This window comes from Aythya marila, assembly GCF_965140915.1.
Source record: "Aythya marila genome assembly, chromosome: 2".
Lineage (NCBI taxonomy): Eukaryota > Metazoa > Chordata > Aves > Anseriformes > Anatidae > Aythya > Aythya marila.
Genome location: NC_139043.1, coordinates 42,090,310 through 42,112,698, shown reverse-complemented (window position 1 = coordinate 42,112,698; position 22,389 = coordinate 42,090,310). Strand labels below are relative to the sequence as shown.

At 40.4% G+C, this 22,389-nt stretch overlaps 1 protein-coding gene across 1 annotated transcript in view; it reads right to left on the bottom strand.

The window, feature by feature from the left end:
* The window catches only part of CMC1 (C-X9-C motif containing 1), a 38,080-nt gene extending 15,930 nt beyond the window's left edge, over nt 1–22,150 (bottom strand). The window contains exons 1-2 of the mRNA XM_082752866.1: nt 22,003–22,150; nt 10,675–10,767 (exon numbers count right to left, since the gene is read on the bottom strand). Coding sequence (XP_082608992.1) covers nt 10,675–10,767; nt 22,003–22,027 — 118 coding nt within the window. The 5' untranslated portion in view covers nt 22,028–22,150. The remainder of the gene's footprint in view (nt 1–10,674; nt 10,768–22,002) is intronic.
* Between the last annotated feature and the right edge of the window lie 239 nt (nt 22,151–22,389).

The window sequence follows — 22,389 nt, the reverse complement described above, 5'->3', positions numbered from 1 at the left end:
ATTAGATGTAAACAAGAAAATATTTTAAACCTAGAACATTGGATAGAGCCATAAAGACACCCTTGAAGCTCTGAGTTTGCTTCCTACCCTGTTTAAGACATCAGTAATTAAATCTCTGGTTATGGAACCCCAAACAGTATACGTGCTCCCATTCTATGAAAAATGGTGGCACCTTTCTTTTCATTATCTAGATATATGCTGAAGCCTACATTAAGGTAATAATGCAGAACAATGCCTTTAACAAAACATAAGACCGTTTTAAGCATTATGACCTGACAGAATTTCTTCATGAACTTCCTAGCAGACAGAAAGGATAAGCTTATTTGAACCCACAACAGTCTATCTGCCTGCCTTGCTCTTGCTGGGTCTTGCCTTTTCTACGGTATTGACTTTTACATCCAAAATTCTTCCAAAAATTATTAAAAGAACATATTGAGAACACAAAGCAAAGAAACAAGGGAAAAAAATCAGGACAGATGAAGAATGACAAAGATTATTTACACCAGAAAAAGTAAAGAGTACTTTTCATCACTAGCCTTATGAATTATTTTGACTGGGCTGTCAGATTCACTGTGGAAAGCTACCACCCCAAAGGCAGAAAAAAGTAACGGGCAACAAAATACAGTGTCTGAAGTTGCAGATGGTGGTCAGGCTCTTGTTTAGTAGGCATCGTTTTCTGCAGCCTGAAAGTTCTTCCTGTAAATGCGAATGTCATTTTTAACCCAGTGATACTAACACATTTATTTATTTTTTTTGTCTGAATTTGCTAAGCTCCTGAAAAGAACCCTGGAACCTCAGGGTCCAGCACCTTCCCTAAGCAGTCTCAGGAGCTCAGCAACAGAAATGTTGCTCCAGGATGGTCAATGAAAAATCCTCCTGCCTCCCCCCCTTTTTTTTTTTTTTTCCCCTCTTTTCCCCTTTTTGCCTTTTTTTGGATAAACAGATTGCCCTATTTATTCCATTCAAAGTGCTGCTTTTATTCAGGCCACTACCAGGAATCTGCCCAATGTCTGAAGGCCTTCACGAGGACATCAGCATTTCAACAGCAGGCTGTGTTCTTTTTGGTTTGGGATGTTTTATTTTCTTTGCTTTTGTTGTTGTTGTTTTGGTTTTTATATACATACACACGTATTAAGAAATGGTACATTTTTACAACATATAAAAACATTTAACTCTTTTCACAAACACATCAGAGAAGTAAAAACCCTGCTCTTTCAAGTGCAAGGTATATTCAGGTACATCAGGAAGCTGGGACATTAAATTACAGAACAAATACAGGTATACTAGACACTGCCACCTTAAAGTGTCTTAAAGTCCAATTCAGCCCTGTATTCCTCTTTCTTAATAAACGTGCTCATCTGAAACCAAGTGTCAAGCCACAGGTGGAAGTACATCTTACACCAGGCCTTCACACTGCTTTTTCAACAACGTTATGAGCATCCAATTATAGCAAAATGTATAGGATATTTCTATCACCAAGAAACAGAGCAAGATTTGGCTCAAACCTGGTTTCTAAGTATCAGCATGAACTTATACACATATGCAGCCTGTGTGATTTAGGATTTTGAAAAGGACTACTTACATAGTCTTAAGACATGTTGATCTGGAGGCTTCAAGGGCAGCTGGCTTACAAAAAACTTAGTTTATGTTAAAGAAGGGAAAAAAGAATGAAAAAAATACTTCCATGAAATTCTGGATGAAGTGCAAGACATTATGTATAATAAAGTACATACAAGGAAATCCTAGACTTGGCTATTAGAATTGAAAAAAGACATTTCAGGCTTCAAGAAACCTTGATGTAAAACTCTCTTCAGGAAAAAGGTAAGAAGGCAGATCCCTTAATACCATAACTAGTCTCCAAAATCACCTACTATTTCAATTCCTTCCCAGTATTCTGGATATCCAGAGAATTTGTTTACCCCACCACAAGGGTGCTCTTCTACACTATCATCTCTAAAATTCCTAATTTAAGCTCCTGTCCCACTCATTATCCCATAAGAAGGATTGCCTTTCATCCTTTGATACCTTTTAAATCATTTGCAGTATCATCTCAAATACATCTAGCACACAGCAGCTAGATTGCTTTTCTTGCTCCCTGATCAGAAATTTAAAGCCTCATCTGCACCTCCGACACTCTGTACAGCTCTAGTGTTCCTTGTCCATCCCCTTTCAGATCCTCTCACCAGCTCTGCAGCTCTTGATTCCTCACGCAAAATACTTCTCACCTTCTGTCATACTATTACATTTCATGTAAAGGCATCTATCCTGATCTTAGGCAGCACACATTCCACGTGCTCTTTTCCGCAACATTCCTTTCTTCTTGTTTTTGAGAGCGTTAAACTGTTAAAAGTAAAATTCAGAGGGTTACAATAGAGCACAAGTGTCTTATGACCCTTTGTTATTGTAGCCTTATTTCTCTCTCAAGCAGACCTGTAAATAGAGCACTCTTCAGCACACGTTTCTCCTACTCTTTTTCTATGCAGCACCACACAGACAATTATTGGAAAAAAACTACAACAGCAACAAAACTCAATTTGGGAGCAGGAAAGAGGGGGATTATTTTTGTTGCCATTATTAAAAAGACCAGAACAGTGACATACAAAAATGTGGTTTTACTCAGCAACAGGCAACACGGTTTCTACTTAAAACAAAGTTATGCCTTGTCAGTGATGTTACCACAGGATCCATTAGCTACTATATCAAAGAGTAAGTGCCTGATGGACAACTCACTCCGTTTAAATTGAGCAATCTTCAGAACTACCATTCCATGCTGAAAAAAGTTGAAGATGTTTTTGCCCCACAGCAGGAAAAAAGTTAGAGATTTCATTAACCGCATTGTGGTGTTTCCACAACAAAAAAACATGAAGAAGATTTAGAGCACCACACCTTGTTAAGGGTACGTTTGCTAGCTGAACTGTATTTCAACTTTAACCTGTTTTCCCCTATTGCCTGGTAAGGCCAATGAGGCCGATGCCTCCTGTCCCCCTTTGTTTTTGGGTGAGCTGACTCATAATATTCCATGCAACGATGCATACAACAGGTAGAGTTCTTCAGCCTCCAGGAAATAATGGAGACCAGAACTATAATTCTCACAAGGCACTACCTCATAAGACTCAAAGCCTGTTAGATGCATTTGCAGCTATTATTCTGATTCCCATTTCGCTCAACTAGTCTTTCCTTTTTTCGTGATTCAGATGAGGAATTTTCTTTGGCAAATACACTTGCCAACTTCATGGGTTTTCCAATGAACAAGAACGGTGGACACAATTCTTCCCCCATTGCATTGCCCCGAATACCATACACTCTTTACAAGGTCAATACACCGCCTGTAGGCTCTCTGAAAGCTCACCATTTATAGGTTCGTAGTTCCAAATTCAGAGCAGCTACTTTTTGACGCAAAAGCTAAGTTCTGTTTTCCACTGCTGAACCTAATGCTATCTGCACAACCCATTCTGACTCTGTTTTCTGTGCAAAAGTAACCCCAGGGTAATATTCATAATTTATATACAACTTAAATATTTATACACATGCATAAGGAATATAGCACGACCTCTTGAAGTATTAGAGTTATTTACACAAAGCGCTGTGTTACTGTTGAATGAAGATGCTGAGGGGGGTTTATATTCCAGGTGTAGAAGCAGCAGCAATGAGGAGAGAAGCGAGGATCCAGATGGGACGGGCAGTTTGTCAGGGGGTCTGATATGGCTAAAGGGTGGAAACAGCTGATAAAAAGGATTTGGACCTTAGTTCCAAGTCCAACATTTCCAGCCATCCAAGAAAGGCACGAAAGGACAAAGAATTGTTTTTCTTATTTCTGCATACACAGGTAAAGTACTTCCAATCTGCATGTTAAAACATTATCTATCCAGTGTCTGAAAGAATGTTTTTCCTCCTGAAACTGTATCCCTAACTTCACGCCCCAACAGAATGCCTCCATCTCCTCAGAAGAGTTGCAAAAGAAGCTATCCTATTGTCCAAACTCCAGTTGTTCCCTTGGTCAGTCCTCCTCACGGGTATTATTGCCCATGTGCTACAGTAATCAACAACCATGGAGGCATCCTCTATTTAAACCAGCATTTGTTAATATTCTGTAATTAATCTATGTTATGTTAATACATTTATGCCAATAAATATATTGAAGGGGAAAACAATTTAAAATTGAGAAACCAATAAAATGTCTAACTGGAGAAAAGTCAAAGAGTAGACAGACAGATCACAGATAACACATCAAGGTACGAGCTCTGAACTACCAACTTTAATATCTATACCTAAAAATCTGTAACAGGTAAGATAATCAAAATTAAGACAGTGCTTGTAGGATGTGGCAACCTGGCTGAAATTGATATTCATTAGAGTACTCTTTGCATGAATAGGAGCATTTGGACTCTGTGGTCTTTATCAGAGCCCCAGCTGGTAATGGTTGAAGGTTAATGCCTTACCCCATTCTGTTCAATTTTCTGTCCTAATTAGTCCTCCAAATCTATAGCTGTGAGCACCAAGTGTCTGTGCTCAAAAGAAACTAATTAATGCTAGCAAATTAGATCAAGTCCAAAGATCCAACAGCCAAACTCTTAAATGCTCCTTGTTAATAGGAAGTGTAGCTGTCAATAACTGCTGTTGGTGGCTATAATGAGGCCTCTTTCTTTCATTGAAAGTGATTTCATTTCTCTTTGTCCCTGTAAAAGCTGTTCCATTCCCTAATAAAAAAATAAAAAACCCCACACAACTAAGTTGCAGTGGTAAAGCTAGCAGTCTGACCCATTTCTTGTGATCAGCTGGGTTGAAATGACATGGGGGGGTGGGGGGAAAGGAAAAAAAAAAAAAAAAAAGGGTAAGTTCCCTCCCCAGACATTTTCTTGGAAGTCCTAACAGTAGTTAGAATACTTCCATTTCCACCACCAAGCCACACAATATGCTCCCATATTTCTTTTCTATGAAATCCCCTAAATTAGCTTTGGCTAGCTAATGCTGTAAGGATCATTCATAAAAGACCAGGAGATCTGGAACTGTAATTTCCATAGAGCTGTTCTCTCTGCTCGGTTTGTTGGAGCAAAGCTCAATATACCATAATCCCTCTAGAGACTGCATTAATTCACATGGTTAAATGTGATGAGAGTAAATGTTGGAAATAGATAGACCTGCATCTTTTCCCAGAGATAAAAACCATTGGGCGCAGACACAAACATCGTAAGAAATCAGCATCTTACTCTCAGAAACGCTAACCAGGGAAAAACACCTAGTCATTTATTACCACTACTAAGTATAGCTGTACACCATCAAAACACATCATTTAAATAACTGACAACCGCACAGCGTGTACAACAGTAATCTCAATGACTTCAAACAGGGTCACGGGGTCACACACAGTATGACTGTAATATACTTTAAAAATTCATGTACTACAATAATTAACATTGCAGATAATATACCAATGGTGGGTAACATTTTTCTCCCCTTCTCTACCTGCAGTTTTGCTGCTCAATTGAAATGATGTTCTCAAATTAGCCCAACCTTTCTCCAGAAAAATGAAGTTGCAGGTAGTAAGGCAGCATTCTTTTTTCACTCTCCTAGAAGACGTCTCTTCCAGTCATAAAGTTTATGATTACTCCCATGCAGCCTCTCAGGATTTCCAAGCTCTGATCAATGCGTACAGCAGCATGTGTAAGAAAGCTCTGGTGACAGCGGCTCAATAAAAAAAGTTGCCTGGATTTGTCAAGTTAAGTCACTGACTTTTATCGGTTAGTTGATCTTTTTGATTCAGTTTGATACCCCCATATACTTCTAAAATATGTGAATTTTAAAAGGATTCTAAGGACCGTATTTTCACAGTGAGGCAGAGCAGGTGAGCAGAACTCAGTTATGAATAGTGCTTTTAGTTTCAATTTGCTTCAAGAAAATGAGACTGTTCAACATTTTAAAAAGTGAGCTGTTATTTAATTTCCCAATACTATCGCTCTTAGCATCCGCCAGTGTTAACCTCAGAACCACGACTGTAGGTACCAACAGGTTAATCCTCTCCCAGCATTAGCAATGGTCTGCACCAATTAACAGAACTTGGCCCGCATTACAAAGGAAAGTGAGCAATGCCACTGAGTAACATCAAGCTGAAATCTGCTACTTCGCACATTTCATTATCTGCATTCCTTATGTAGGAATATATAAATATGTAACAAGACTTTTTTGGAGAAACATCTCTGAAGGTGTGCTTGGGCACTTAAATGTGCAGCATCAAATGTACTTCAATCAGAAATTTCTTTCTTTTTATGGGCCTTGATGTGTCAGGTGTAAGGGTCACGGTCCAGAGCAGGTGGCCCCTACGGGGACAGAGATAATGTCAGTGCCAGGACTGTTGAGTAACTGCACGTTATCAAAACTCTGGTTGACACTGGTCATGCTCTACTGTAGAGAAGCCTGCAGTGGTGTTGCATCCCATCATTTTCACTAAGTATCAACGTGAGCCCTAAGGAAGAGAAGGCTAATGGCGAACATGGAGAATGGGAGGAGGGTGGCTGCTTGGAAATGTCCTTTTCCAGCCACGGTTTCCAAACCTTTTCTTAAAGCCTTGCCAAGTATCTTAAAGAATATTTGCAGCAATGTGATTCCAGTTGCCCTAATTACGCACTTCCTACAGACACCAGAAACAACCTAACGGCTTGCTCCAGGGAAGGTCCCCCAGCTCAGCAGACCATTCCCTTTTGTCTCTTTCCTATATGGGGGGGAAAAAAAAAAAAAAAAAAAGAAAGAAAAAAAAAAAAGAGTCATCTTCTTGGCCAATTTGTTCCTTCCATGACAAACTTCAAATGAGAAAATGAGAAATGGCCTCATTCTTCTTTTATTTGCAGAGTTGTATGCAGGATCAGGTCTTCAATCACACAAACTGTTTTCTTTATTTCGTTGCCTAATAATGGCAGAACCAGGCTTATTTGAACTGGCCTTTCCTGTATCCATCCTGAAAAGCACACAGGTCATTTGCCCACATGAACCCTGGGAACTTGGCAAGTGTAGGGTCACAACTACGTAAGAACTGTAAGTCACTCTTGCTGACTTTCGAATTCCCAAACACAGACCATCAAACTGTAGCAGACAAGAAAACTTAGAGGAAAAAGTTTAGGACCAAAGCCTCTTGTCACTAGCGCAAGATTGTTTTTTGTCCAAACAAAAAGGAAAAAAAAAAAAAAAAAAAAAAAAGAAAGATTACGGGGTTTGGGAGGTGGGACAGAATCGCTTTCTAACACATAAAATACACAAAACATTTACAGAAAGCATAATACAAAATCAAGGTCTTGTGACTGATTCAATGATCTGAGTACTTTCTTTTTGCAATCTAAACTTTGTCTTAATTAAGAAATGATTTTATAAAAGCAACGGAAGATGACAGCAGATAAAACACTCCTTTTAGCTACTTCAGTTTGTAAGCAGGTATTTTATATACCAAGTATACATTAATACAGGAAAGCATGTATTTAATATGGCTCTTGATACTGCCTGTATAAGTACACTGAATACGTTACATCTGGGTGTTGTTTGTGTGTTTTTTTTTGTGTTTTTTTTTTTTGTGTTTTTTTTTTGTTTTGTTTTGTTGTTGTTTTTACAACACTTCAGGAAAATAGTATTCTTTTTATGATACTCCAGTAAGAGTCCACAATTTCACGTATCTACGTCTCATGGATATTAGCATATTTATGTAATGGTCATGGAAAATTGATTTGTGTTCTTCAGAAAGCATCTTTACCCTCTTAACAAAAGTACTAATTTAGTAATTTTCACTGGAAAAGTGCTTGCAAACCTTAAATACAGAAATTATGCTGCAACTAAGATATACTAAATTCTTAAGAAAATCGCAGCACTCACAAGACCTACACTATGACAATCTGAAAAAAGTTCAAGCTAAATTTAAATAACTAAAAGGAAATATGACCAGCCTCAATTCTTAATTGTTTTAACAAATTATCTTTAAAATGGACACATTTTCATGGCTATTTCATCCCTAAGCTACTCTGTTAAACCAACACCCGAGCACAGCACCGGGTCACCCATTTAACCATGCCAGGGTACCAGCATCACCTCTTGAGTTAACAAACCCTTTTTTTTTTTTATTTATTCTTTTTATTTTTTAACCCTTGGGGTTTCTTTTCCCTGGATGCCTCTCAAACACGTGCTGGACAGGCTGTCACTACTTGCTTTATTAGCTCTGATAAGCTCTAGGTGGTATAGCTGCAGGCTAAGGTACCGGCCTGTATACAGATGGACCCCATGCTCATGCAGAGACCTATTGAATGTATGGGGGCTCCCCATAGGGCTAGGCAGGAACCTAGCACGAGCAAGTCAATTGTAAAGGCCCATACTTGTAGAACAGCTTTGTTTCCTACACTTCCAATGCATTTACCGCAATTTCCTAGAGAGAAAAATGAAACAAAGGTATACCAGTAGGAATTGGTCAAACAAAATTAACATACAGCAGAAAAAAAAAACAAACCGAGAACGAGTTAAATGAGCACCTACACTTTAGTGTAAACAGCAATTTCATCCACGTGCACTCTGTAGCACTCCAACTGGATTTCAGGAGTTTTGATTACTTAATTACACAGCTTATGTTCATAGCTTGTAATTGTTTACAGCACAAGAACCGTAGCCTATTTACTCTGATTAACACCTAACCCTGTGTACCAACAAGACAAATTTATTCCAGGAATAATTTCACAATGGATATGAGAGATGATAAATTCTCCTCTTCACAAAACCATTTAACCTTTCACTTCCCATGGCCTGCTCTCCACCCTGCTATTAAAAGGTAAACAAAAAGACCATCTTTTTTGTAGTACGGATATTAATGTAGATTTTGTTCATCTATTTGATCACAAAAATTGCATAGGAAATATTCAGTTTCCAATTCTAACTTTCACACGATTTGATCAAAACTGGCTTCCAGCTAACAGAAGAAAGGAAGACCGATGCATCCACAAACCTCATTTTTCAGAAGATACATACCTGAACCCTATTCAGAAGAAATGAAAATATATCTATAGTTTTGCCTAACACCACAAAGAAGATAATTATGACAGGAATTTGCTTTAAAATTTACAGAAGCAAAAACAAGAAGAAGCTGCGAAGGTAATCGTCCACAGCCCTCGGTTCAAGAATCTCCAATATAGGTGGCTGTCACAAAACTTTGAAGCTGAAACCAACATCCTAATTTTACGCAAAGAAAATGCATGGGAAAAAAAAAGACTGTTCCCCACCCCAAAAAAAACCCACAGCACCATACAAACATCACTGTGGTCAATCCCAAAAGAAAATAATACAAACAGTACACAAATTATTTTTAACAGAAATCCTGTTTCAAAGATCCACATCCCTCTCATTGCTTTTCTTCACTTTTCCTCCCAACATAAACAGCATTCAAAATAAAAATTGTTCAACTACAAAATGAAAAAGTGTATGAAGGCCTTCTGGCAGCATTGGAAGGTACCTGTAGTCTGATCCCACCTCCTTCTGGCAGATATTCCCAACTCTTTTCCTACCTGCCTGAAAATCATTATGACACTACTCCATCACGTCTTTTGTGGACCCCCTGAACAATCTGTTTTAAAAAATGTTGGTCCATTTTAACTGTATCTGTCTCTGAAACATCTGTTACTCAAGGAACAGCCTCACAGTTTCTTCTGTGATAGCTTGAAACCCCAATTCTCATCACAACTGTCCTTTTGCAGCAATGGTTCTCTAGTAACTCAGTTTTCTTTCTCTGTTTCGTGTGCTATTGGCTGTGCGTGCCTTATATGCTTATTTTCTGAGGCTATTACCTTTCTAAGATTTTGTTTTATAACCTAGGTAACAGCTCTCTGTCAGATTCAGTTCCCTGTAATTTGTTCACAAGAGTTCAGGGACATTTCCCTAACTTCCTAGGGCTCCTTCTCCAGTAGACGTTCTTTAAATCTCTCTCCAATGCCCCTTTCAGCTTTAGAATTTAGATGACAAGAGGCACGCGTCCCACTGAAGGCACGCCACTTGTATAGAGTAATTCTGTGCTTTACATTTTTTTCTTTGATCAACACTCTCAGCTAGCCCGTGTGTGTGAGTAGCTCTAACTCCAGAAAGCTTTACGTTTCTTCCAGGAATATGTGCACAGTTGAGTGTTGAAGAAGCGTTGATATCCAACTTTACAGAGTTACTGCCCAGTACTCTTCAAAACAAAATGAAAACATGCAGAAGCAGACTGCATCAGCCTGCTTCAATGCCTGTCTAATAACACATCTCCATGTGCAAGTACCATCAAAGCACTGGAGAGGGGAAAGGCTGCATTATAGCAAATAAATCTGTTATAATCAAGGAGACCCTACGTGAAGGCTCATGTGAAACAACACCATTTATATAGGTTTTATGAACAGCATAAGCAACTCCTGTGTTGCTCGGTCACCACGTGGTCTAGATCGAGATGGGGAAAGTTTTCTATCAATCAGAAACCAATCAAGAACAAGTCATTTTGGAAAGCAGTCCACATAACCAAGCAGTGCAAGCCAACCTGGCAGACTCATGCACTGCATTACTGGTTTTGCAGCCAACAGATATGATGCAGATCATACATATTAATTCTCTGACTACTTGTCAAAAACAAGGATTATATTCAGGGCACAGAAGTGAGTACATCTGATCTTCCAATGAATATTTGACTCTTACCTTGCACTTTATCTGAACAAAGCTCCTTGGCTCGGTCTCTCATTATTACTGGAATCAAGACATCTTTTTCTACGTGCCTCAGCTTAGAATTCTCTGCAAGAAAGCCAGAAACAAAAAAGAGGAAAAAACTTTTTTTTCTATACAAAATAAAGCGAATCTACAGAAATAACGTAGCATTGCTTATAGAACAGATACTGGTATACTCCATCTGTAAACAACCACCACCAGACAACGCTGCAGAAGGACCACACACTGAAAAGCACGAAAGTCCCAAGATTTAAAATTGCTTAGATACAGGTACGAGCATTATCCTGCAAATTTCTGTTCTGTTTAATATGCCAAATGAAGTAAAATAATGGAAAAAATTCTGGCATCACATTCATCTTTCTATCTTACTAATTAAAAGATCTGCATAAAGACTGCACAAAGATTGAGAATTATGCTTAATTCAGGATACTAATATTTTTTTTATCTGCATCATCTTTACAAACTACAGCTTTTTTACTCCTATAATAGAACAGAGAAGTATAGCCCATATTAGAACAGTACATGAAAGTTTTATTACTACATTAGCAATATAGTAAATTAAAGACCTCAGTTCTTTAAAAAAAAAAAAAAAACTAACCATTTACTTACAGGCAGGGTCTGCAAGCTTTTTCACTGAGAAAACCAACTTCAGAAGAGCAAACACTGAAGCCTGAATTCTACATTTAAAAGGAGAGTTGCAAGTTTGCATTCAGCTGCCTCAAAACAGAATTCATTACTGTGAGTACAACTAGCGGTTTTGGATATACTTATATAACACAGACTGTGTGAAAATGCAGTGCTTCTTTTTTCCCCCCTAAATCCACTCTCTTCAAAACAAAGGAGTGAGAATTTATCAAGCACAGCTTTCTACTTCTTATGTTCTGATTTAAAAGCCCTTTAAAGGATATTTGTATGGAAAACGGTGTAGTCCAACATCATTACGCTAAATACCTCAATTTCCTCCCCAAACACGCTATTTATTTACCCTTTGATGTTGGTATTACTCTTCAACACAGAATCAGCTGCGGTGCTCACATTAAGAAAACTGTCAGATACGCTGTTATTTTGACTGACATTCATCTCACTTTTAAATAGCTTATTTAAAACTTGGATTAAATGAAAGAAAAAACATGATATACTGAATTAAGGAAACATGCAGAATTTAAGTTACCTACCCCTTTCCAAACACTGTTTTTCAGAGTATCTGCAGTTACTTCTAGATCAAAAGACAACAGAGATTTACATTTCTCTGGTCATTTCTAACCCACCACCTTTTAAAGTTTGTTAATGCTATGAGGCTGCATATCATTGAATCTGCAGTATTAACAGAGGAATCTGGTAACAAAACTGAGCTTTCTGATAGCCAATACACAGAATCGGAACTAAAAACGCATCTCCAAGATTTATTACTTGGAATTTCTACAGCAAAAGCACAAATACAGGCTGGGCAGAGAATGGATTGAGAGCAGCCCTGAGGAGAAGGACCTGGGGGTGTTGGGGGATAAGAAGCTCAACATGAGCTGGCAACACACGCTTGCAGCCCAGAAAACTATCCGCATCCTGGGATGCATCAAAAGAAGTGTGGCTAGCAGAGTGAGGGAGGTGATTCTCCCTCTCTGCTCTGCTCTCCTGAGACCCCACCTGGAGCCCTGCATTCAGCTCTGGGGTCTCCAGCACAAGGACATGGACCTATGAAAATGAGCCCAGAGGAGGCCACAAGGATGTTCAAAGGGCTGGAGCTCCTCTCCTGTGAACACAGGCTGAGGGAGTTGGGGTTGTTCAGCCTGGAGAAGAGAAGGCTCCGGGAACACCTTATGGCAATCTTCCAGCACCTAAAGAGGTCTATAAGAAAGCTGAGGAAGGACTCTTTGTCAGGGAGTGTAGTGATAGGACAAGTGGTTGTGGCTTTAAACTGAAAGAGGGTACATTTATCTTGAACTTCAGGAAGAAATCCTCCACTCTGAGGGCGGTGAGGCACTGGCACAGGCTGCCCAGAGAAGCTGTGGGTGCCCCATCCCTGGAGGTGCTCAAGGCCAGGCTGGATGGGGCTTTGGGCAACCTGGGCTGGTGGGAGATGTCCCTGCCCAGGGCAGGGGGTTGGAACGAGGTCATCTTTAAGGTCCCTTCTGACACAAAACCATTCCATGATTCTCTGAAAAGAATGAAAACAAAGTGTTTCATGTAGCAAGTTAATTTGCTTTTATGCTAATTTCCATGTCTTTTGCAGCCCCTGTGGACTGCAAGGGGATGTTAATTTGGTTTGAAGGGAAGTAAATTTGTTGTCAGGCAACTTTTCAGCTAGATAAATTCTCCAGTCCAGTTCACTATATAAATTCATAAAATGGTCCATTAAAGAGAACTGTGTGAGAGCAGGAACAAGCAGAGGGAATGCTGCAGCTGTCATGAGCATCCCTGGCTAAAATTATAGCCTACACTTTTCTGCTTTTTCTAAACAAGTGAGATGCCAGCTGCCGCTAAAACGGCATTTGACAGTCCCCAACTGCCCTCACCCAACCCCATCACATCAGCACCAGCACACACGTAACCAGACAGTGACCAAGCAGCCAGTTCAATATGGAAAACTGACTCCTCAAATGCAAGCAAAAAAGCATTTCCCAGCTGGTTTACACTTTGGAGTGACTAGATCCAATTACAATAGTTCGAATTACTTCACGTAACTTTTATCCATCAGTATCTACACCAGCACACACAGAAACACAGCAGATCACGGAGAAGCAGCCAGGGCCTGGGAAGGGCGCCTGGGTTTCTTCGCCTGGCAGAGGTCAGCAGCAGCAGCAGCCACAGCTCCGACAGCAGCTGAGGCAGCACAGGGCACCAGAGCAAGGATCAGCCACCCACTGCTGACAGAGGGGAGCAGAAAGGGACACAGCTCAGGGCCAAAAAGGAAACGGGACAAGGGCACCCTTCAGACAGGGAGAGAGCCTCCCTGTCAGCCCAAAGAGTCAAAGGGGATTTCTGGGTTTTAGCTGAAGTACCCCATTTGCTGTTTGATTATTCAAAAGGAAAGGGATGTTAAGACATCATGATGTCAGCAGCTGCGCTGGTGTGAACACCAGCTCAACCACAACCGTGATGCCGTTGCGCTCCACGCAAACTCCTGCTTTTTAGTCTCACGTCATCAAACCTGGAGGGGCTGAAAAGGCAGGACGGAGAGGGCACAGGGCAGTGTCCAGGAAGAACCAGAAGATTGCTACAACACTGATTCAAAGGTAATTACAGACCACTATAAAGGAAATGAGATCAGAAGTGGTCTTTATTCTCATTTATAGTTTGTTTTTTAAAAGGAAGTTTGTTGGCTAGGATTGGTTTTTAAGCCCTGAGAAGTACAAGCAATTCAAGTCAGACCTTATAAGGTCTAGGTGGTAGCTTCATGTACCCGAGTGCAACTATATCACCAAATAGGTCTCATGCAGATGTTCAGCTTGGGCAGTACTTCATCTAGTCATGAATTTCAACTGTAATGTCTAAAGCATTTTAATATTCTTCCCTGATTCTAAGCTGTATTGTGTTGTAAGTATTGTATTACACACAGTGATTTTCATTGAAGGATCTTAAAACACTTTATTGAAGTTGGTATCCTTAGCATTTATACAAAGTGTTAAAGAAAAATAAGGCACAAATATTAATACCAGATACCAGCTAGAAAACTATGTTTACATGTGGAATAACCGTATTGGATAGCAACGTATAAGCACTTGCAAAGAAATCGTCATCGCTAACCAAATCAGCTCTGCAGTAACATTATATGGCAAGAACTTTAAAAGAAACAACACCTTAGAAGCAAGACTTCATCAAAAAACATGAGACAACCATGATGTGAAACCATCAATTCCTTTTGCCTTTTTTCAACTATATTACTATTTCTAGAATAATAAGTACTTCTTTTGGTAGCTCGCTATTCTGCACAAAGATATTTCTTATTCTAATACCAGATTTGCTACAGACTAGTCCCAACAGAATCTGCATTACAACACACCTACTATGTTGTGTTATTTTTTTTTTTTTACCTACTGCTTTATTTTCTCTTCAAAATACCAATAAAATTATTCCCAGACAAGCAAGAAATATGTTTTCCTAGTCCACCTTTCTCATTTGAAAGTCAATACCTTTGGTTCTCATCTGCAACCTCCATGCACTTCACCTAGTCTCCCGTGAAGGCTGCTCAAGACGATCCTAGTTTGTGAGACACGAACACCCTACCTCTCATCTGCCAGCAGGCCAAAGAGATGTTAGTAGCTGCTTTTCCTCATCTCCCTCCCACCACACCCCAGCCCCTCAAAACTTGGGTATGCTTGTTATAGCAACTTCATTATTTAAGATTCTACCTCTCTCTTACATTCTGTTGAAATTCACTATAACATCAAAAGTGACATGGGAAATATGGATGAACATAAGCTAAGTGAGTAAAGGTTACAAAAATCGGGCTGTGATTAACAATAAAAACAAGATTTTTGTACAAACATACATGGAAGTTAAGCCAGAATCAAAACCAAATGCAGGCTTGCAAGTGTTAAAGCATCTAAGCCACAGGGCCCCTTGAAAATGAGGGTGAGGGTTAGGGACTGTCAACTACTGAACATCCTGAAGGCAGGAAGACATCAGCACACTCCAAAAAGCTGCCTCTTCTCATGGGGAAGAAAGAATAGAAGAGAAAATAAAGAACAGGTAAGGAGTATACGCTTGCAGTTGCCAAAATAAAGACAGAAGGGTAGAAACTATAGGAAAGTGAGCATCCCTCTGAAGGGAAAATCATTCTCCATACCATCTCAGCATCGTGTAAAGGATTACAGGTAGGCAAGAGAGATTACGAAACTGGAAGATATCCATACTCAGCAAAACATTAAGAACACATTTTAATATTTTTTTTCCTTTTTCTTCTTCTTTTCACACAAATAAATTTAGCTAATCTCAATACCTGACACAGCTCTCTGGTTGCATACAGTAAGTTTCTAGGGCACAAGAATACAATTGTAGTCATTTTCTGCAGTTGATTAAAACCCTTAGGTGCTTAAACTACTTATTGCCATGGAAGGTCAAGGACCACAGCCATCTGATTCAACAATTTTCAATATTTTTGTAAAAATGGAGAAAAAAAATCTGGAAATACAAGCATCAGTAGGAACCAGAGCATCACATCCACTAGAACAGCACAGAATGCACATCCAGTTCCTTCTGTGGGAAGCTGGGAAAACAGAAGATGACTGGAACACTCTCACTGCTTTCTAGTCTCTAGCTGCAGCTCCCAGGAAGGCCTTGAGGGAAAGAGGACAACATTGTAGTCCTGTGCAGTAGACAGCAAGCCTGTGAAGAGGACAAGAGGACACTGAAACACAAAGCCGCTTTACTAAAAATAAAAGGAACTGTAGCAGCTTGTCCTATAGAAAACTATAGGCCTCTTGTCATAGAAGTCTATTAGAAAAAGGGGACACAGAAGAAAGCTTTCACTGAACAGCGTCCCTCAAGAAGTTTTATCATCTCCCCTTCCTCCCTCAACACCACTGGACTGACCCTGCTCACCCCTTTGCCACTGCACCTGCTGGGAGTTCACAGCTCTGCTTCTATCTCTCATATGGCCTCACGTAGCAGGGACACAGATTACTCAGAAAAACTGAGAAAAAGTTGAAAACTTGTCCAGATATCTGAAGAAACCTTACACCTTTAGCAACCAAGAGGAAGTCCGTTGAGCGACTCCAGTAAGAGTTTTTAAAAGATGCATTTAGTTGCACAGCTTGTAATTTGGATCTCCTTGGTTCAGATCAGCTATGCACACTTAAAAAAAAAAAAAAAATCTCCAAGTAGTACTTCAAATATTTTAGAGATTTCAGTAAGAAACAGTTTATACAATGGGCTAGACAACGAGTAATAAGTTTATAGCTGAGATACTGAAGTGCATTAAACTTGGGAACTTAGTCATTTTTCTATCACTCAACAAAAATTATTTGTGCTGTAAATACAGTGCTCAACATTTTGTTCTAAACCTTTCCTATGAGCTAATTATAAAACGGCTTGGAAAAATATACTTTTATTAATCAAGGAAGTAGCATTGCAGCATTAATTGCGTGCTTAGAGGCAAACACTCCTTTCATCAGACTATTGGCTCTATAGACTCCAGAGGTTCAATCTTTCCAAAACCCATTTCAGATTTATTTTAGTGCACACGCAACAGTTGTGTTCTGAATGGGCAAAGCTAATTATAGCTTACTACTCCTCCAGGAAAAGGATGCATTCAACATTTTCATCTCCTTTGTTTTGCCTAGCTTATCCACTTTGGATCAAATAACAGCCACAGATCTTACATTAATTCATGCTAATTCATCTGTGTGTACGTGCATCATAAAAATAGCTATCAAAAAGTCTGTTTCATTGAATGTATTATCAACTACTTCAAACCTCAGCTCTGAAACACAAAGTCACATATCGTTGCAGCAAGCAAATTTAGAGATAGACCTATTAAAGTCACGGGCAGAAAAAAATAAGTATTTCTAAAATCTATGATTTCTTCCTCCAAGCGTAGGTTTTGTTATTTTTGTTGTTGTTTTGGCTATTTTTTAAAAATACGTATCTAAATACTTGTTGAAGATGAAATTAATAGTTTAAGTACCCAATCCTATAGCCATGGGTAGTCTCCTGTGCCCTTACTGCCAGGAAGCTCATGGGGCCAAAGTGACAAACAGTTTTAGCATACTCCCTTGTTTTTGGTCCCACAAAAACATTCAGGATCCTGCTAAAAGCAATGAATTTTATCAGTCAAATACATCCAACATGAATCTAGTCATGACAGACCAGGCCTGCATATCTTTATGCATACATGAAATGCATAAAGTGATAGCTTCATTTGCACTTAGGAGTTTGCAAAGGAACTAGAGTCTGAAGTACTGTGCTTTCTGCTAAGGTTTTAGAGTACCAAAGGGCAACACACAGTGATAGAAATGTTATAATCCAAGTGAAGTACGTAAGTGATATCCTGAAACCCTCACTGAAACGCAGAAGAGGCTGATCAGCACAGTTTCTCTACAACCACCTTTATTTTTCCCAACTGTGTATGAATAAATTTATTTGTATTTAAGAAGTTACAGATTTTGAGATTTTTCTATCTAATATTCACATCATTTTAAATTAAGATGGAGTACAGGGATGACAACACCAGGGAAAATTTCCAAAGCTTTAACTTCTCACTATTCTATCATCACCTCAAAGTCAATTTTCACCTTTTTCACTGGCTGAATTTGTTATCTTACATTTTGCTTTGGGGCTCATGTGTTCTTGCAATATGGCAGTACTGGATTACGAGAATACTGACAAGGCTGTTTGCTAAAAATGAACAATGGCTATATTGTGGCTAGTCTGTAATATCTAGAAAGAAAAGGAAAAGCAAATCTGACAGCGCACTTATTTCTTAATTACACGTGGCTTCCAAATGCTCATACATCTACTGACTAAAAAGCGAAGCCAACCCCGAAGTTGCACGCACTGTTGTTTTTTGGACGCAGGGAGGTTTGGTTTTTTACATGGCTGATCAAATAGCAGAGCCAGGTGAAAGTCACGAAGAATTAACTACAGATTGGGGCTTACTATTTACTGTGCTGGTTCATTACCACTATCCCAAACTGTTGTGCACGTATCACAGACCTGCCAGTTAGGAAAGGTTAGGGTGGGAGCAACCTACGAGCAAAAAACATCCTAAACCCACCCCAATTCCCTTTTAAAAGCTGCAGATGAAGATTCTAGCAAAGTACACAAACTACATTAGTAGCCCACTAGGTATATGGACTAGCTGAGGATTAAAACAGCCCAGAGCGCCTTAGTTCTACTATTGTAAAACACTTCTGAATAACTCACGTGGTAAACTGATGTAAAATCCTTCTGAGATCCTTCTGAGCACAGCTTCTCATCACTTAAGACACCATACAGCAATATTTCAGCAACAAAACACACATTTTGTACTTTCTGGGACAGCAAAAATTATCACCACCTCGGATACAGCTGGATTCCTGTACACAGGGTTCCACATCTTTCAAGTGAAGCCCAAACATTTGAGCACCTTTTGTCTAAAGTGGTCCTGAGTGTATAAATCCCTACTACCCTATGCCCTTTCTAACTAACAGTAGATATTGTCTAAGAATTTCCAGCTTGCTTCCACCCGGGGAAGGTCCACAAAAATCACAAATTATCTGAAGAATATAAAATGAAGTAAACAGACCACGAGTTAAACAGTGACCTTAAGAACTTCACAATCATTCATATCAGAAAAAAAGAAATCAGTAACAAAGAACAAAGTAACCTGCACTTGGATGAAGGAGATATGCAGGAAAATCTACCGACCAGTGAAACACTCCAATCACCAACAGTAGAGATGCTAACCACCATAAGATTTCTTCCCAGCACGCTCAATAGCCACTATCTAGTGTTAGAGTACCACATGCTCCTCTTTTTATTTCATGTAATCCTGAAAATTAAAAAAAGTTTTCTAGTTAAAAAAAAAAAATATGTTTAAACTCCTTAAGGAATTTAATATTTAAGTTCTTGAACCTTTTTTTTTTTTTTTTTTTTTTTTTTTTTTAAGACACAGCTGAACAGCTTCTCTGGGGCTTCCACATCTTCAGATGCAGTTCACATCTTTCATTTCAGGGAACGAACGCCACAAACAAATTACGAACAAGGCTTTTTTAGCAACAGGACTAAATATCATTCTTCTCGATATTTCTTTAATGGAAGTGAGGATTAAGAGAGAAGACAAAACAATGCCCATCTTACTCATCTTTGATTTCTGCACCTATGGATTTCATGAGCAATCAGTGTGTATAAAATGAATGAAATCCTTAAAAACTAACATTACAGATCAAAACACAACAGTGATTATTCAATTTTTCAGAAGTTGTAGAGCATGAAGTGTTTTGACACTAACAGAGACCAAAAGCCTTCTGATTACAGTAACAAAATGATTGCTGATGTTATTCTGGATTTTCAACTCTAAAGAACCCTTTCAAATTATTCAGCATTCTAACGCTCAGCGGAGTGCCCCAAAGCATCATCAATTGCTTAGTTCTTTTTGCTGAACTTTTCTCTAAAACATGCTGTCAAACAGCTTTAGGAAATCACATTTATCCTTTTCCTTCGTGTTCCCAACGGAGGCCAAAGACACTAAGAACGTCAAAAAGGTCAAGCCAATTTAACTCCCTTCATGATGGGGTAACTTACATTCTTAATCACCAGTGTTATCTAAGGACATTTAATTAAAAGATGAGACTGTTCTTCTTTTTACGTATACATTTTTCCCCTTTACTGACTGCCTTTATCTTAGGCAGATACTGCTGTATCTTCCATTGCTTCCTCCTATCGTTCAAAGCCATGATTTCACTCCTTCCAGTATACATTTCTAGCTCTTACTGTCCATTTCATTTCAAAACGAGACCCAAGCCTTCTTTTAGTCCTTTCACTGATACACTGCTGCTGTATTTAGCTACCTAGATTCCCACATAACCACAAAACAGTCAGAAACACACACTTTATGTAGCATAGGAAAATGATTATGAAATCAACCTTCAACACGTTTTTAAGAGCCCTAAGACTAATCAGGGTAGGTGCCAAACCCTGTATTGCGTGTCTAAGCTGCTGTCAATAACCTTACTTTTCTCTTTAAGCACTTGTGAGTCCTCAAATAGGGATCCAGATATCACTATTTGAAAGTGACAGCTAAAACCAAATGCAAGTTAGAAAGAAAATGGGCTAATATCGCATGATTTCTACTACTGAAAGTAGCATCTTATAATGACAATTTTAGAAGTGCTGCATACAAAAAAAAAAAAAACCAACAACAACAACAACAAAAAAAACTTCAATGTTGGGCAGCAGCACATTTATTCTTAAGAAGGATAAAACAAAATCAAGTAACAGAATTTTCTCAAAGGACTCATCTACCTATTCATTTACTGGATGTAATCACCTAATAACACAGCTACAGTTCCTTCCCAAACTGTGGCTGTCCGAGAACTCTTTCCGTATAAATCATGACATAACTTACAGCTTCTATATTCTGAGCTTCAGAAGACTCCCTGATATTCACTCCCTACTGCCTGGAAAAGCCATGAGAATATCTGCATCTTTTATGACCTTAAAATGGAGCATCAGTCGTGGTAACAATTTACTAAACTGTGATTCTTCCTATTTTTCTCATACATGAGCCAAGAAGCAGTTAACGATGACATTAAAAACCACAGCACCAGGGTATCTGAGTTAACACCTTACTGATACCAACAGGGCAGCTCACACCTTTTGCAGCTATTGTTCCACTTTCCCTACAACCTCACTTAGACTCTCCGCTTTCGGTTCATGTTCTGAGGTTTTCAGCAGAGCCGTAACAGCCAGGGACTGATGGCTGGGCTGGGGGGAGGTACATAAGAGATACCGGATAACAAGGTAGCAGATTTAGAGAGGTGTCAGTAAGCAATGCCACTGCTTAGCAGATCAATCTCAGTATTAGTGTCACTGAGCATATACCCAAGGTACACCCTCAGCGGTACCACCACTGCTAAAAGACAACCACAGCGTGGGCCGGGAGGCACACATAATGGCATTACAGGTGCAAATAGGGAAGTAAAGCAGTGCTGTATACCAACACCTGAAGCCATCCTTTTTGGTACACGAAGAACACACAATAGCTTAGTTTAAGCTACTGTAATTACTGCAAACCCCTTCCAAAGGAGAAGAGGGCGCAGAATTATGCTGCGGATGCACACCCACCAGCCGAAACACGGCTGTAAGTCATACAACATTTCCTTAACTCTGCAAGACGTGAATGCTTAGATGACACTAACACCACCAGCGCTTGACCACCACAACAGTGCCCTGCTGGTGGGGTCTGTAACACCAGGCCAAGCCACTTCCACGAGAACCTGGCCAGCATCCTTCAGGCTCCTGAGGAGGAGATGGGGGTAACCAAGGAGCAGCCCTGCCTCAGCTGGGCGTCGTCACCTCCTCACGGCGGGGCCTCACGGTGCAGGACAGGCCCTCGGACCCCGCCTGAGGGCCGGGCCCGCGGCCTGGAGCCTGAGGGGAGCCTGAGGGGAGCCCGCGGGGCCGCCGCGCTGCGCCCTTCCCCTGAGGCAGCCCGTGTGGACCCCCCTCAGGCCGCTTGGCCGGCTGAGGTGAAGCACGGAGGGGAGAGGGAGGCCTTTTGGAGGATAGAGGGAGGTCTTTTTGGGGAAAAAGGGAAGATTTTTGAGGAAAAAAGGGAGGTTTTCGGGGGGGCTCCCTGCCTGCCCCTGCGGCGGCCGCCCCTACCTGCAGCGCCAGGGGGAGGCTCCATCTGCGCCCCGCGTTACGCCAGCGGCTGCGCACTTTGCGTAGCGAGACCCCGCCGCCGCGCAGGCGCGGAGCGACCCGGCCCCGGCGGGCGGAGGGCGGCGGCGGGAGCGCGCAATGAGGAGGGAGGGAGGGAGCGGGGGCGCGCGGGCGCATGCGCGGTGTGTGTGGGGGAGCTGCGAGATGGCCGCCGAGGGGAGGGCGGGGAGGAGGGAGCGCGGGCGCATGCGCAGTGTGCGCAGGGGTGGCTGCTCTGCAGCCCTTGTGCCCTTCATAAAAAGTGCTCCCTGGTTCCCGATGTCTCAGGGACAAAGCTCCTGTGGCTGCTAGTCAAAATAGGAAAAAACAGGGAAATTTGGTGTCCTA